Below are 17,983 nucleotides of genomic sequence, written 5' to 3'. Positions count from 1 at the left end.
GAAAAGTGAAGATAATAGCATTTATCTTATATCATTGTTGTGAGGATGAAGTGAAATAATGAATGTAAGGCCCTCAGCACAATGTCCAGCATGTCAAAGATAGATAACAATGGTAGCTGTCATCATCATCATCATCATCATCATCATCAGCTTTTGCTGGAAGGCTCCTATCTAAGAGCTGCTTTGGCCCATTTCCAATCAATGAGTGAGAATGAGCAGAATAGACACTGAAACTCTTCTCACCATGATCAGCATGTCCACCCAAGGAGAATGGCAGGAAGGGTAATTCAGAATGCCAGGCTCCTAAGTAGTTCTCTGCTTACAGATTTTGAGATTGACAAGCATGTGATTTTGCCTTTTTTTTTTTTTTTTTTCTTTTTTCCAGTTTTGCGGTCTCTGGCAAAAACAATTCCCTTCACCGAGCTCTGGCTCGGCTCTCCATCTATGGCCTTGCTTCCTGTTACTTTAGCAGATCTCTCACACAGGATTCATTGCTGCCTGCCCCCAAGTAAGCGGCAAGGAAGACCACACACATGTTCCTATTAATCCAAGACTATTTTTAGGAGAGAGGGAAAGTCTCTACATAATCATCCCTTCTGCCTGGTCTGAAGCCGAAGCAGCAATGGCTGTGCGTGGAGGATGAGCTACAAAGTCAACCTACACTTCTAGTTTTTGCTTATTTCTCTATGGGGGGTACAAAGTATAAAAGGAAGCTTGGAAGAGGCAGATCTGGCCTCAGTCCTTCATTTAAAATATAAGCCTCAGTGTCTTTTCCTCTCAGATAGTTGCCAGCTTGTGGTTGTGCAAGCTGAGCTGGGCACAGCTCTAAGAGTCAGTGTCCCCCTTATTATAATGTGACTTGTGCAGCATATGACATAGAACCCACAGAACATCGCTGCACGTTCTCCCTCCTGGGCCAGCTAAGTCTCCCTCCAGGTCCACAAGCACCTGGTTCAACCCAACTTCTCCCCTAATATTTACACTCTGACTACAGCATGCAGGGCTGCCCCTGAGTAACTCATGAGGAAACCATGTTTCTCAGAGTCTCCAACAAGGGAACCCTCTGTCCTACTTATTGCTATATTTGGGGAGAAACTCTGGGTCTAGAGGTCTAGTTATGAAGTAATATGTATGTGGGTCACATGTGAGATGAGAAGTATAGGTGACTTTGTGAGGGAAAGCTAAATTTTTAGGAGATGTTGAATACTAAACCCTTCCTTTTCCGGTGTGATATTTGAACTGACAGATTTATGGGCTGAAAAACAATAAGGGTTTTACCTGAGAGTGTGAAATAGTTTTGAAAAAAGCTATTTTCCTTTCAACAACACAGGGGAGAACACCAGGTGGATGGCTTGATATGTAAGCCTTGTAATGATTTGGATAGTTTTGAAAATTCATAGATGCTATCATGGAAAGAAAGTTGACTTTGTACTTAAAAAGCATTGAAGCCTGACCTGTGGTGGCACAGTGGATAAAGTGTCGACCTGAAATGCTGAAGTCCCCGGTTAGAAACCCTGGGCTTGCCTGGTCAAGGCACATATGGGAATGGAGGCTTCCTACTCCTCCCTCCTCTCTCTCTTTCTCTCTCTCTCTCTCCCCCCCTTTCTAAAATGAATAAACAAAATCTTTTTAAAAAGCATTGAAGGAAATAATATTTTTATTTAAGATGTTTAAATGTGAAACCCTGCAGGGACCATGATGCTAAATTTCTGAGAGGGGAATTTTTGGCAAAACAAGTACATGAAACAGTTAACGCTTGACACATGCTGTGAGGAGGTGCCCAGATTTGAGCAGCATCTGTGTCACAGGGCTGGTGCATGCCGCACCAGCGGTGGGATGACAGACATGCGTGAGGAGCCCCAGCCTCCAGCTGTAGCAGAATACAAGGGTTGGACCATGGGAGACATGAGGGATTCAGGCCCATCTGATTACAGCCAAAGAGACAGACAGGCTTTTGCACACCCCGGGTGAATTTCTTCTGTGATCTCTTAGAGTCACTGTAGGTGAGAATTATTCTCCTACCTGTCCTTGTCAGTCAAAATGAAAATTAGTTAAAACAATGTAGTTTTAATGGCCATAAAGGATTACGATGACAGACCAGAAGAAGATAGTTCATGGGAGGGAACAGATAGTAAAGAGGTCAGCTGAGTGGAGTGGAAATGGAAGAAAGGTTTAGGAAATTTGGTGTGTGTGTGTGTGTGTATGTGTGTGTGTGTGAAAGAGAGAGAGAGAGAGAAACTGCAAGAGACAGAGAGGTGTGAGGTAGCTATAGGGAAAAATGGTCCAGGTCAGGAGATCATAGAAAATTCAAACTGGAAAAGACTTTTAGACCGGACTGTCCATCTAACTACCCACTAAAACTAATATCCAAATACATGCATGTATGTATGTATTTCTGTTTCATTGTCTCATTACTGATACTAACTATACTAGAGAGCCTGCCAAAAATGAATGTTTGGATTGATTGGTTTGCTGAAGTGTGGCGGGTTTGGAAAAGCCTGCTCCTTGGTGCTTTTCCATGTCGGTGTGCATGCATGCAGCCACACGCCTGCATGGAACTTAGGCTGAGCGCGGCAGCATGGGATTCTGAGAACCAACACTAGAGAGAGGAAAAAGCCATAATTAGTGTTAATTGTTGACCTTACAGTTCAAGAATGGATGCTCTGGAGAATGGGAAATGAGAACAAACATTAATTATTGAGAAAGGGACCTTGGAGACAGACACTCTGGATTAAAAGGAGAGAGATAAATTGCATAATGAATGTTAATTTTCCCTCAAAGAATTGAGTGCTCAGTGGTTGGAAGGGGAAAAGAGGCTAAAGCAATCATGAAAGAGAAACCTCAGTGTGTGTTGGGGTGAGAGGGCACAGGAGGGTTATACTAACACTCTCTCCATCACGGCTTCTGCCTTGCCCTCTGCCTCACTCACGGCTCCCAAGAAACTTGCTATCAGGGTTTTCCTTAGAACTCTTATTACCAGTTTTCAGCGGGGAAGCTCAACTACTTCCCCGGGAGCACATAAGCCAGAAACCAGCCACATTGCATTACTGACAGGCTTAGAGGTGCATAACACTGGAATTCATTTTTTATGAGTGCTGGTGGGAGTTTGACTTAAAACGAGGGAGGAGGCCAGAGCTGAGTGCCACGTGGGAGAGAGAGGATGTGCCCTGTGGGAGTGACTGGGGCTCCCGGGCCTTAATTGTTGTTTTATCTTAATTAACATACACGACATATACACATACGTGCTCTCCCCAAAGTCATCCTCTTAACTGAAAGTGAAAACAGAAAAAAGGTAATTTGAGTAGAAAATTAGAGATGAGAATTGTAGCCAGTTTTGTCGGGAGGCTCTCCACACAGGCTAGTCCCTAGCTGCTCCGATCTCGAGTGCTGGTTGAGATCCCTACATCCAGTGGGTGGCCCTGGCCATCTTCCTTTTTTGCAGGGTCTCCTACGACTGTCCACTGTCCTCATCAGCTGTTGCCTGGGTGATTCTTTTTTTTTTTTTTTTTTAAGATTTTATTGATTCATTTCTAGAGAGGAGAGAGAGAAGGGGGGAGGAGCAGGAAGCATCAACTCCCATATATGCCTTGACCAGGCAAGCCCAGGGTTTTGAACTGGCAACCTCAGCATTCCAGGTTGACCCTTTACCCACTGCATCACCACAGGTCAGGCTGGGTGATCCTGCAGTAGTCTGAGTGCTTGACCTTTTCTCTTGCCTGTTCCTTCATGCTGGCACGCATGTTGGGTTGTATGACGTCCCTCCTCAAACACCTATGATTGCTTGTTGCCTGAAACAGTCAGCATTGCAGCTCCACGCTGGCCCAGGAGGCCTTGCCTGGCCTGGTGCTGGCCTGTTTTTCAGCCCCGTCTCCCCACTGAGAAGCCCTTCCATTGCCCCTCCCCCAGGGTTCCTCTTCATCCCACATCATCCCATATGAATGCTCTACCTTCCTATCTCTTTGCCTTTGTTCATGCTGCTCCCTTAGCTGCTATGCCTTTCTCTCTTTGCTTATCCACTTCTACTTATTCTCAAAAGTCAGTGCAGATGAGATTCTCTGCAAAAACTCGTTCTAGTCCCCTCGGTTAGACTTAACTGCTCCTTCCTTGAACGCCCCTGACTTGTGTGATTTAGGCATCTGTTACAGCAGTCATTTTATCCTGCCTTGTGGAAAAGTTAGTTGCTTGAGAATCTTCTCACACGGACTGTGAGGTCCTTGAGGGCAACAGCCACAGGGCTATGTCGAGCCTTGGGGTGTGGGGTGAGGAGGTGTGGGGTGCCCCTGAGAATGAATCGCAGCACTGCCGCTTACCAGGGGGTCATCAGTGCGTGCCAGGGTGTTAACCACCTTGTGTGTCCATTTCCTCACAATGCTGTGTGAAGGAAAGTCCTCCCTTTATAGGATTTGGGGGGTGATGGGATGAGATGACAGGTGGCACAGTGCCTGAGAGTGCTCACTTTCCATATCAATAGCCTCCCTGTCTCCTGTATGTGGTAGGTGGTCAGTACATTTTATCAAAGGAGTTGAACACACGTGTAAAGGGTCTTCCCTCTTTTAAGCCCATGATGTTTCAAATTGGAATTTTTTTTACAAAGTGTACTTCAAGTATGGTCTGGTTTGATTGTCACAAAGCAATGTGAACTAGGACGGCAGATACTACTATAGTTGCATGATATGAGTTAAGGAATATGGTAAGCTGCTATAACAAAGAGACTCCAACAGAAAAAGATTTATATCTCTTTCACTAAGAGTCCAGATGGAGGCGGGCAGGCCAGGGTGGCTGTGCTGCATGATGTTATCCAGGCACTGTGGTTCCTTATATCTTATGGCTCCATCATTTCATGGAGAATTGCCCTCTTCCATGTGGTTGAAAGCTATTTAACCACCACAACCAAGTCTAAGGGGAAAGAGAAGGAAGAGGGCAAACAGTTTCCTTTCAAGGAAATGACCTGGAAGTTTCACATGTTACTTCCAGTCACATTTCATTAGTTAAAACAGTCACATGGCCATATCTGTTTGGCTGGGAGACATAATTTCTAGCTGGACTGCTATGTGTTCAGCAAAATGTTAGAGTGGGGTATTCTATTAATAAAAGGAGCAGTGGAAGAATGGAAACTGGGGAAGAGTGGGGTATTCTATCAATAAAAGGAGTAGTGGGCCCTGGCCAGTTGGCTCAGTGGTAGAGCGTCGGCCTGGTGTGCGGAAGTCCCGGGTTCGATTCCTGGCCAGAGCACACAGGAGAGGCACCCATCTGCTTCTCCACCCCTCCCCATCTCCTTCCTCTCTGTCTCTCTCTTCCCCTCTTGCAGCCAAGGCTCCATTGGAGCAAAAGATGGCCCGAGCGCTGGGGATGGCTCCTTGGCCTCTGCCCCAGGTGCTAGAGTGGCTCTGGTCACGACAGAGCTACGCCCCGGGGTAGGCAGAGCATCGCCCCCTGGTGGGCGTGCCAGGTGGATCCCAGTCGGCGCATGCGGGAGTCTGTCTGACTGCCTCCCCATTTCCAGCTTCAGAAAAATACAAAAAAAAAAAAAGTTAAAAAAAATACAAAAAAAAAATAAAAGGAGTAGTGGAAGAATGGAGACTGGGGAACAGTGAGTCTCTGCTACTCATGGTTTCAATCACTATCTATGGGCAATGTTCTGGGAATACCTACTATGTTCTCTGAGATATTCAGAAGTAGGTGAGGGGACCTACCCACAGGAATTTTAACTTTAGGAGAAGAAAGAAGAGTAAGAAAGATCAAGGAAGTGAGGGAGTGCCTGGTGAGGACCTAAGGAAGTATCAATGTGGCTGCAGTGGTCAGGTAAAACATCACCATAAAAGTGAGACTGCAGCTATTTCTTGAAGCCTGGAAACCTGGATAAGAGGGACTAGATGCAGTGTGATATTGTGGGGAAAACTTTGATCTGAGTGGGTGCAGGAAGATCTGGGTTTGAGCCTCAGATTTGCCACATAGAGGCTGTGTGACTTTGAGCAAATCACCATACCTCTCTGGGCCTCAGTTTCCTTACCCATTAAATGAGAAGGTTTTCAAACTGTGCTCTTATAGCTCCAGTGGCTCTCGATATACTGCCCCTTGCCCCCAAGAACCATCTTAGGAGGGGAAGAATTAGCTGGACGGTGGAGAAGTGTGGAGGACACAGATCCTTTCCACTTCAACCAGGAAGCTGTGCTCTTATCTGTTTTGTCTATTGGTGTCCTCGGCAAATCTGATAAAATGCTTCCTCTGACTAAACACTGATGAAGGTGATGCCTACATTCCCTCTCAACTCTAGTGTTTTCTGAAACCGGACAAGTGCATGGGAGGTAGAATTCATTGCTTCACAGGTTCTATAAAAAACATAAATGCTATCATATGCAAAAAATAAAATATAAGAGAAATTAAATATTCTTTAACACAATTGATTTTTTCTTTAAAAAAGAAGTTCTAGCAGATTCAGAGAAAACCATGATTTTTGACATTTTTTTTCTTTAAAAGAAAAAAAGTGGTAATAGCACCAAATTTTCAGCTAAACGTGAGGTAGGGAAATCTTTGTGCTTATAGGAATCAGGAGAGGTTTTTGTCAAAGGAAAGGAGACCCCCTAGTATTTTTTGGTGGCTCTCAGTTGGTAGCTGTTGGAACACCTTCCAGTGTGGGCTGCTGGGACCACACTGGTTTACTGTGGTGAAGGAAGAACCCTGCCTCACTCTGAAGTTGGTCACAAACATAGCTTTGACACCCTGCCCTGTGATACATGTGACAGACTAACTAACCCCATGTTGAGCCTCATGGGAACATCCCATTATTTCTTCAAGGAGAGTATATTGGTCAAGGCTAAATGCAGAACAAAAACCACCAGACATTTTGAGAAGAAATAATGTGACTATAGAGAACTTGGTGCTTACAAAGACACCGCAGCAACTGCCTCTTGACATGGTCAGTATTCACCGGCTCACTTGCTGGCGTAGGTAGCCAAAAGCTTCTATGCCTCGGCCTCATTTCTGCCCTCCAAATCTCATGCAAGTGCATCTATTTGGTCTAACCTAATTTGAATCCAGCCCTTTAACTGCAAAGATAAAGTGGAAAATGTAATTTTTAGCCTTCTAGACTCCGCAGTATAAGAAGGAAATGCTGGATGCCAAGCAACTATATCCAGCTATGTTTTCCTTTATTTTAATATTTGGCCTGAGATCGTGGGAACTGCTAATATCCATCAACATTATTGCTTATGGATTATTAACAAACACCAATTGGGCAAAATAGCGTTATTGCCACACAGGCTTCCTCCTACCTTCCTTTATTTCTTCTCACCAATACATAGATGGATTGTGGATCCCCTGATTCAGAACTGATATTAGTTTGGAAAGTGAAAATAAGAAGAGTCATGAATGATTGAATGGCTGAGATCCTGCTGCAGGATTTAGACAACAGAACTGCCCTCCTGAGTTTCCTTTAGAAAGGTGCTTATTTAGTAACATAGAGCATCGCAGCTGGAAGTAGCCTTGAAATAATCAGTTTTGTATTTTCAAAAGTGTGTTCCCAAAACCATTTAGATCCACATGGTGTTTTGCTAAGAAAGAAAGAAAGAAAGAAAGAAAGAAAGAAAGAAAGAAAGAAAGAGAAAGAAAGAAAGAAAGAAAGAAAGAAAGAAAGAAAGAAAGAAAGAAAGAAAGAAAGAAAGTATTCATTGGTCAAATAACTTTGAGAGTGCCTGACCTGTGGTGGTGCAGAGGATAAAGCATCAACCTGGAACTCTTAGGTCGCCAGTTCGAAACACTGGGCTTACCTGGTCAAGGCACATATGGGAGTTGATGCTTCCTGTTCCTCCCCCCCTTCTCTCTCTCTCTCTCTGTCTCTCTCTTCTCTCTAAAATGAATAAATAAAATCTAAAAACAAAACAAAATAAAAACAAATAAGTTTGAGAAACACTGCCTATTCTCATCTAGAAGAGCCATAATTCAAGTGAGCATACTGGAGGCTCTATGAAGTCCTACGGTAAGGGATCTGCTTAAATTTGTCCCCTGTTTTTCCAAACATTTGGCCTCAAAACTTTTTGTTATTTTATGCACTTCCTGTTAACCTTGGAGGAATTGGAGTTCTATGATACATATGCTGGGAGAATGGATCTAATCCTAACTCCTCTTTTTAATATATATATGAGGAAGCTGAGTTCTAAAGCAGTGGAATTAGTTGCCCATGATCACAGAAATCGTGCTCATAGAACACTTTGAAAACTTAGTCTAGAGTTCCTTCTTCTTCCTCATGCTGCCTCAAAAACAGTTGTCCTTTAAATCTCAAGCGTCTTCACACAGGCAATAGCTTCTGGGAGAAAGCTACCCTAGAAAAAATCATTGTCAACCGTCCCACCAACAGTGACGGATCTCTTTACCCATGGGTCCCCACAACCAACATTATCACAAATGACAAATGGGCAGAACAAAGACAAAGTCAACCACTTAGCATATGTTTGCCCTCAAATAATCAGTGTTTTGAGACCAGCTGGGATATTCTTGGACCCTTTATCTTTTTGTTTACCAAATTGCAGACCATCAGGAAATGACACCAAATATATTATCTATTACTGAAAACAGATTACTCCCAAATCTAGTGACTTAAAACAACAAACCTTTATTATATCTCACACAGTTTCTGTGGGAATCTGGGAGTGGATTAGGTGTGTGATTCTGGTATAAAATCTCTCATGAAGCTGCAGTCACAATGTCAGGGATGCAGTCATTGGAAGGTCTCCCTGGTGCGGGAGTATCTCCTTTTAAGATAGCTCACTCTCAAGCCTGGAGAGTTCATTCTGGCTATTGACTTTAGTTTAAGAGGGTTTAGTTCCATGCCGTGTGGACCTCTCCATTAGACTGCTTGAGCAGCCTCAGGACAGACATGGTGTTGGTTTTCCCCAGAATGAGTAATCCAAGAGGGAAAGCATGGAGGAAGTGCCTTTTATGACCCAGTCTCAGAAGTCACACACTGTCACATCTGTTATGTTCTATATTTACTAGAAGTTAAGCCTGTGTCCAGCCCACACTGAAGAGGAAGAGAATTAGGCTCTCCCTTTTGAAGGAACAAGTGTCAGAGGATTTGTAGACATATGTGGGTGGGCAAAAGTAGGTTAATAATAATATATAATACAATAATTAATAAATATAAACATACTTTTGTGTACTCACAACTGTAAGCCTACTTTTGCCCACCCCTGTATTTTAAAACCACAAGAGTTGCAAGAGAAGAATGCCAATTAAGTTACTGAAAACAAGTCACATTTTAGAAGTGAAAATCCATTTAGGAGAAGAACAAGTGCTAATTGGAAATTCTGAAAGAGATTAGAAAGTTAAATTTACATGGGACCTGAAGTCTTAAATCATTGGTGCAGATATTCTTGAACTTCTTGCAGTAAAACACTGAATAAAAGAACTTTTGAAAGAAAACTTCAATTGCTGCCACTACAATTAGGAGAATAGATGGAAGGATTTGAATCAAGAAAAAGCAATTTAGAGATCATAGTCAATGTTTTGACTTGCATACTTCCAAGTTAATGTTTCCTTTCTGAAGCAGTTGAATTTTCTAAGTGTTGCGATAACCTAACATGAGGAAGAGGATCAAGTTCCATCTATAGTCTTCACATATTTTTTTTCTTTTTCTGAAGGTTTATATTCATTTCTCTATTCTGTCTGAAAGCAAGATATCATGATCTAATTGCTTAAGAATTTATTTCCAAATAGATGTTGACAAAGCCTGAAAATCTCAGAAAGATGAGACAGACCATCTTCATTCCTTTACTGAAGATATTTTAATTTAAAAAAATCTTAACTATGATTCCCCCCAAAACTTTCCTTTATGGCACCTGGGGTATTCAGTCAATCAACAAGCATGTTTTGAACATATGATAGAAATAAAAGGTTTTCAAGGACTCATACATTTGGGAGCTAAAGTGAAAACAGATGAGGATAAGTACAAGGATCACAAACGTGGGATTGAGAGAGAGGAATGATCCAGGCCACATCCAGGCAGTTCTAGGAGATAAGGTGGATTTATTAAGGAAAATTTCCCAGAAAAGAAAAACCTTTCCCTGGAACTTAAATATATTCTCAATATTTGAGGGAATTTGGACAGAGGAGGAGATAAGAAAAGGAAGACTGAATGTTTGGGCCACTAAAGAGAATGGGAAAGGGGGAGTGTAAATATAGTGGGAGATGAAGTTGGACGGGTAGGGCGTTGATGGTGAGCAAGATGGGTTTGAACAAACTGAGCTGCAAAGAGTTTGATGTGATTGGAGCAAATCTTTTGCAAGAGTTAAAATTTTTTTTCCAGTATACAGCCTCTCTTTATTTTTTTTCTTTATTCATTTTAGACAGGAGAGGGAGAGACAGAGAGAGAGGAGAGACAGAGAGAGAGAAGGGGGAGGAGCTGGAAGCATCAACTCCCATATGTGCCTTGACCAGGCAAGCCCAGGGTTTCGAACCGGCAACCTCAGCATTTCCAGGTCGACGCTTTATCCACTGCGCCACCACAGGTCTAGCCTCTCAAAATAAAGCCATGTGCCTGACCTGTGGTGGCACAGTGGATAGTGTCGACCTGGAATGTTGAGGTCGCTGGTTCGAAACCCTAGGTTTGCCCTGTCAAAGCACATACGACAAGCAAGCAATGAACAGCTAAAGTGAAGCAACTATGAGTTGATACTTCTCATTCTGCCCTCCTCCCAATCAGTAAATAAAATCTTTAAAAAAAAACCCCACAAAAACCCGAAAGCAATGTTAAAACAAGACAAAACAACAAACCTCTTCCCTTAATAGAGACTCTCAGAAAAGTAGATCTGTTCTATGGATCCTTATAGGGAGATATGGGTTGAAGTTCCTGCCTCTGCTTCCAGGGCACCATCCAATCACCATTAACTCACTAACTGTATGTGGAGGAAAGGCTAGAGAGAGGCAGTGACTGACTGACTTGACTGACTGACTGATGATTGATTGATTCAGCAAGCTCACAGTGAATGCTTTTAGGTTTGAGAGGACAATTAGAACTATATTGTTCATTGGACTGGGACAAGAGGGCAGACAATTCTCCATTTATTCAGCATAAGTTTAATTTCTCTGTCTTTGTGTAGAAAAATTATTGAAAGATTTTTAATCAACATTTATTGTGATCCTGCTACGTATGTGTCAGGCACTGTGCTAGGGGTCGGGGATACCGAAATGACTGAAACATTATATTGACGATGTGACACAGAACTTAAATATTTTTTTATATTTATTTATTCATTTGAGAGAGGAAAGAGGGAGGGAGAGAGGGTGGGGAGAGAGACAAGGGAGGAGGAGCAGGAAGCATCAACTCCCATATGTGCCTTGACCAGGCAAGCCCAGGGTTTTGAACTGGCGACCTCAGCATTCCAGGTTGACATTTTATCTACTGCGCCACCACAGGTCAGGCCCAAACTTAAATATTTACCTTAAATCTTTCCTCTTATGCTTCTGACTTCTGCCTAGCAAAAGGGGAGCTATTTCTCCTAGAACAGAGTGTACAAATGTGCAGCAGGTGAATAGAATCGTATTTGCTTTCCAGCTGTTGCACCAGCTGTGTCACAATGATAGTGGCCTCCACCTGTCTGACTCCTGCTTCTGCCAAGTCAGAACCAAGTTATTTTTATACTCCTACCATGGTACACCCCAAGTGGTGATAGAAGTTCTTTAACACTGAATTTGGGAACAAATGCAGTCTAGTTTCTGGAAACCATGTACAAGGTAGCTAGTTCAACAAAAACAGATACAATATGAAAAATGCAGAAAACAGTCAAGGAACTTTTCAGCTGCTGCCAGTGGAGGAGTCTATCCTCTCATTGCAGACTAGATGAAGAACCTTGGACCCAGGGAGAGACTGACCCAAAGTTATCTGATAACAAAGAGGACAAGCTAGAGCTACTCAAATCTCTTGGCTCCGAATCCAAACTCTTTTTATTAAGCCAGCTGTGATGTAACCCACCAAACAAGTGCAGACTTTCATCTCCCATAGCAAGAGGCCTCCTGGCTGTACGATTCATATGTATACATCCTGATGGTTCCTGGGTGGTTGACACTCATCACCCTCTGACTTCATTTTTTCCCCCTCTTTGCAAAATGGCTGCTGCCCAGAGCCAGCATCTCTTTTCCAAAAAGTTAACGTGCCAGAAGGGATTTTGGAAACTGCCTTGATATCTGTCAGATGACTCACAGCAATGAACCAACACACATAACAAGGATACCTGATTGGATTACCAATTAGCCACCTCCACCTTTGGGGGTGCTTGGAAAGAAGAGAAAAGGTGTTGAGGCAAATACCCAAAGGGCTTTATCATTCTCATCAGGGCATCAACATGGCCCATTAGACCTCCTCCAAGCCGTTTCACAGGAACTTCTCTCTCCAGATGCTCTAGCAAGAGTGAACTTGTTATGCAAACACTGGGTTATTATGTCTGAGCTACAGAAGCACTTCTGTGTCAGCGAGAGGGGAAAACTGGCTGACTTGTGTCTGTTTTTAATGATGTCTCTGCTGCTGGAAAGTTTTGGAAGCGGCAGGTAAAATCTTTCCCTATGAAAATGAGACCGAGCGGAGAATGTATCATCTTACCCTCACCCGACAGAAGCTTCTCTCTTTGAGTCGACCCTGGGAGGGATAGGCAGATGCTTTCTTCATCTGGACCCAGCAAGAAGTATCCCAGTGAGGCATCTTCAGACTCTTCTTGAAAAGAAGCACAAGTGTGGGCAGTGTTAGCACCCGTGCAGGGAGGGAGGCTGAACCTGGACTGTGCTCCCTGGATCTCCGGTGGGAAGTGCCGGTGTGCTCAGGGGCTTGCCAGAGTACAAGTTTAGCCCTATTCCTGGAACTTGGCTGAGCAGGACCCTTGTTTAGTCTCTGTCCTCTGGAGGGCACGGGGGATGAACAGAGTGGGGCTGCCGCTAGCTTATACCATGATTTCGTGAGAGTCTGGAACAGGTGGTCCCTCTGGGCTGGAGAAGGGGGCACCTTGTGTGAAGGAAAGGGACCCCCTTCCTGTAGGCGTGTGTAGCTCAGCCCCTGAACACAGGGTTTGGTGATTCCGGCCTCTGCCGTCCCTCTCCTCTGCAGTGCTCAGCATGTACAGCCATGCCCCTGGACCCAGTGCTGGGATGCCTAGTGACACCTTGGGGCTCACGCCAAGGTAGAAAGGAAACTGTACTGCCCTCAGTTGCTTAGAAAAATTGAAGGTGTTTGTGTACTCTCACCTTCTCCATCTCTAAGGCAAAAGGATCAGGAGTTGACCACCAGCGAGGTAGATGTTTACAAGTACACACACACACACACACACACACACAGAGGTATGGCATGCATATATGAAAACACAGACACATACTTACACAGAGATGTGCATACACATGTATATATGCACACCCATGAGGCAAACACACATACACACATGTATAGCCATACACATGCAGGCAGACAAACATGTATGGACATGAAATATACATTTCAATGCATGTACCTTGTTTTCAGACATGCATACATACCTGCATAATCACACACATGCATATACAGGTGTGCATGAATGCACACAAGCATACACATGTATATACATATGAATATTAGCATGTGCTCTCATATACAACTTCACTTACACATACCCAATCTACACACTTGAGGTTTCAGGCTGCACGCCTGTCATAGTCATGGCTCTGATATCCATTCTAATCAGATTCTTCCTTTCTAAGGATGTCTGAGTGAGTGAGAGAGAAGGGGCGGTGAACTGTCCTGGATTCTACAATCTCCTAGGGATGCCCTTGGTGCTGTCATGGGGTAACGAACATTTGGTTCCTTTGAAACAAAACTAAGAAAGCCATGTAAAAGGGGAGGGGATTATAAAAGAAAGATTCTGTCTCTGAAATGGTTTATAAGTAACAATGATATCTTTGGGGAAAAGGGAGAGAGAATTGGGGAGAGAGAGAGAAGCGATGTCATTTTTAACCATTTTAGCCTTAAACAGTGAAGCTGTAAACACAATGAGGTTGTGTTGGATTGTAGATCTATGTATTTAATTAATGATTACAAGACTTCAAGTATATACTCTTGGAAGAGATGTGGAAAGAGATTGATTAAAATAGTGTGGCGTCCATGTCTGAGTGAGCTCGAGATGAAAATGAGGAAAATGAAAGATGTGGTATCTGAGTCTTCTCGTTGGCTCTCAGTCCCCACGGGCCTCTCTGAGTATTTCTCCCAGCCCTGAGTGTGATTCTGCTGTTCACAGATACATTTTCCACATTGTCTGACGCCTGGACACACACCATCTCCTTTATCTGGTGCTCAATCAGAGAAAGCAGCCCCAGGCTCCGAAGAGGGAGGTATAGCTGGCTGGGCTGCAGTTTCTAGAAAATGGTTTGTCTGTCTCCAGCACGGTACCTCCCAGTGGGAATTTCGGGGGCAATTTGGACTCTAAGCAATTTTAGCTTTATGAGCTGCTTTTAGATCAAAGCCCTTGTGGAAACTGTTACTATACTGTCTTTGCATTATTGCTCTTGTATAAGCATCTTAGTCTCCTAGATTTCAGCTCTTAAGGGTAAGAACTAAGTCATAGAGGGTGTGGCCTTGCCCGACCTTACCCTTCAATAGAAATCAAGAGTCCTTCTGTCTCTGTTGACAGGCCTCAGGCTCTGCCCTGGGCTGGAGGATGGCTTCTCTTAGGGGCTCTTTCCATTGGCAGTGTCACCAGGCACCCTGGCCTGGGAGGGGTGTGAGATGGTGCTGAGTCTCGCTGATGAGCACATGGAGCTATGTCATCACATGCTGCTGCCAGGCATGAGGAAAGCACATAACAGCGTGGCAGCGCGTGTTGGTGCAGTGAACCCTCACAACATGTACTGACTCTTTAGGAATACGTGAACATTAATCCCACTGACAGTTTGGAAACACTGCTGATTTCCCCTTTTCAGTGGGGGTGGTTTTCAGGCAGCTTATAGCATGGTTGTCTCATGGCCCTGAAAGATGATTCAAATGAACCTGAAGCCACAGACAATCCAAGGTGGGGGCATCCGGGCACCCCTGGAGTGATTACCTTGTCCTTCTGCTGGGAGCGTGCCTCGGGACCATCTCACGTTTGGGGGGCAGGTGGGGCTGCTGTGGCCTGATGTCCAGAGGCTATCCAGGTCCCTCTGGCCCTCTGGACTTTTTCTTTCTTCAATCAGGGACAGTGGTAGGGTCACATTCTGTCGTGGGGCATCATCATCTTCAAAAGCAAAAGGAGAAAAAGCACAAGAGAGCTTTTGAATCAGCAAGAAGGAGAAGCAACTTCTTTATTTTTATTTTTTGACAGAGACAGAGAGTCAGAGAGAGGAACTGATAGGGACAGACAGACAGGAAGGGAGAGAAATGAGAAGCATCAACTCTTCATTGCAGCACCTTAGTTGTTCATTGATTGCTTTCTCAGATGTGCCTTGACTGGGAGGCTACAGCAGAGTGAGTGACCCCTTTCTCAAGCCAACGACCTTAGGCTCAAGCCAGTGACCTTGGACTTTAAGCCAGTGACTGTGGGGTCATGTCTATGATCCCATGCTCAAGCCAATGATCCTGTGCTCAAGCTGGCGACATCTAGGTTTCAAACCTGGATCCTCCACGTCCCAGTCCAATGCTCTATCTACTGCGTCACCACCTGGTCAGGCTTCTTTTCTAAGTTGGTTGATGGCTCCTAGTGTGTAGAATGGCTTATTCCACTTATTCTCAAATTTGTCCCTCTTTTCAGCCCCACTAAGTAGTAGAGACCAGGTAACTCCTTTGGTCAAGGTGAAATTCCTCTTGGCTAGAACAGTGCCTTTCTTCAGTTGGGGGGATCTCTAAGAACTGGGAGGAGCTAAGTGGTGGTGGTTGTTATTCTCATTCTGTTGATGGGCTCCAGTCTTGCACCTGAAGATTCTAATGCTGAACCCAAGCTTTAGAACTCATTGGTTCATTGGCTACAGAGTTCCAATCACAAAGTAATTTCCCTAAGCAGAAGCAAAAATCACATGGCTCCTCAAAGTACAAAGTAGCACTCTCCCAATGGTAGTCAGAGGGTGGTGGGGTTGATGACAATGCCCCACCTCTATTCTCTCTTTCTCAAAACTAGCAGGGACTGCTCAGGGAGGTGAAACCCAGAAATCTAAGTCACCTTGTCTTAATCTCATCCAGAGAGAGTGGTCTTTGTTTCATGTTCAGTTATTACATACTGTTTGAGGGTCATTCTGTAAGGCAACTAGCCTATCATTAAAAAAAAATATCATTGTTAATGGGCTTGGAAGAAAACCCCAATGTCTGGATGAGAATGCAGCTGGCTGACTTGATTTTGGCCTTGTGAGACTCTGAGCAAGAACCCAGGTATACCATGCCCAAACTTCTGACTTACAGAGCTATGAGCTAATAAATGGTCTTGTTTTAAGTCATTACAAAAAAAAAAAAGTGAATGTCATGAAAAACAAGACTGAGGAAGTGTTCTTAATTAAATTATTTTTCTAAAGAGAAGTGACAACTAAATACAATGCATGGCTCTGGCCAGTTGGCTCAGTGGTAGAGCGTCCACCCAGCGTGTGGAAGTCCGTGGTTCGATTCCCAGTCAGGGCACACAGGAGAAGCACCCATTTAAGGCTCCATTGGAGCAAAGTTGGCCTGGGCACTGAGGACAGCTCCATAGCCTCCGCCTCAGGTGCTAGAATGGCTCCAGCTGCAATGGAGCAATGCCCCAGATGGGCAGAGCATTGCCCCCTTCTCCCCCCCCACCCCCGTGGGTATGCCAGGTGGATTCCAGTCAGGCACATGCAGGAGTCTGTCGGACAGCCTCCCTGCTTCTAACTTTGGGAAAAAAAAATAGAATGCATGATCCTGAGTTGAATCTTGGATTGATTGGGGAAAAAACTATAAGAAACACTATTGGTATAATTAGAGAAATTTAAATGTGGACTATGTATTAAAAAATAGTATGGTATGTTAATTTTTTTGACTGTGATAATTGTATTGTGATTATCAGGGAATATGTGCTTGCTCTTAGGAGATATGTGTTGATAAGGGATAAAATGTACCAAGTTTACAACTTACTTTCAGATGCTTCAACAATAAAATATGTATGTGTATGTGCATAAATAAAACTTGGCTTTATTTTTATGATATTAGGGGTGAAATAATCCAGGGCTAAGTGAGTAAATGGGTATGTGCAATCTCTGAGGCAACGGGACAGTCCCACTTACTAGCTGTAAACACCCTTGCCCAAGGACCTCTGTGTGAGAGAGACTGACATTAAATCTTGCTTCCTTGGCCCTGGCCAGTTGGCTCAGCGGTAGAGCATCGGCCTGGCGTGCGGGGGACCTGGGTTCGATTCCTGGCCAGGGCACATAAGAGAAGCACCCATTTGCTTCTCCACCCCTCTCCCTTCCTCTCTGCCTCTCTCTTCCCCTCCCGCAGCCAAGGCTCCATTGGAGCAAAGATGGCCCGGGCGCTGGGGATGGCTCCTTGGCCTCTGCCCCAGGCACTAGAGTGGCTCTGGTCATGGCAGAGCGACGTCCCGGAGGGGCAGAGCATCGCCCCCTGGTGGGCAGAGCGTAGCCCCTGGTGGGCGTGCCGGGTGGATCCCGGTCAGGCGCATGCGGGAGTCTGTCTGACTATCTCTCCCCATTTCCAGCTTCAGAAAAATACAAAAAAAAAAAATCTTGCTTCCTGGACTCTTCCATTATGCATCTACTATTAGGTTGGGTCATATACTGAACTAACTCCCAACAAGGTACAGGGGATTTCTTAAGCTAGCTTCCCTCTAGAAGGGCGGCAGAGGATGGACAAGCTCGAGATACTTGGTCTCTGGTGGACATGGCAGCTCAATACACATGGAGGGCAGTGTGAGGTGAGTCATACCAAAGACAAAATTCACCAATGTTGCCATTGATTTCAGTTGCTCAGGCTGTGCACCTGATGTTGTGGCCCATAGGTGGAAAACTCCTTTCTTACCTGTTTGCAGATAGAGAACCTTGTCTA

General features: G+C 44.3%; 1 protein-coding gene across 3 annotated transcripts in view; it reads right to left on the bottom strand.

The window, feature by feature from the left end:
- KIAA2012 (KIAA2012 ortholog) overlaps positions 1–17,983 on the bottom strand; it is a 129,034-nt gene that overhangs the window by 70,073 nt on the left and 40,978 nt on the right. The window contains exons 7-8 of one of the 3 annotated variants that reach the window (XM_066232896.1): positions 15,048–15,218; positions 12,590–12,700 (exon numbers count right to left, since the gene is read on the bottom strand). In XM_066232896.1, coding sequence (XP_066088993.1) covers positions 12,590–12,700; positions 15,048–15,218 — 282 coding nt within the window. The remainder of the gene's footprint in view (positions 1–12,589; positions 12,701–15,047; positions 15,219–17,983) is intronic. The other 2 variants (XM_066232897.1, XM_066232898.1) reach the window with 2 other exon arrangements.

The sequence above is a fragment of the Saccopteryx bilineata genome, chromosome 5 (assembly GCF_036850765.1).
Source record: "Saccopteryx bilineata isolate mSacBil1 chromosome 5, mSacBil1_pri_phased_curated, whole genome shotgun sequence".
NCBI classification, from domain to species: domain Eukaryota; kingdom Metazoa; phylum Chordata; class Mammalia; order Chiroptera; family Emballonuridae; genus Saccopteryx; species Saccopteryx bilineata.
The sequence above is the reverse complement of the archived record's forward strand: the minus strand, read 5'-3'. Positions and strand labels throughout refer to the sequence as shown.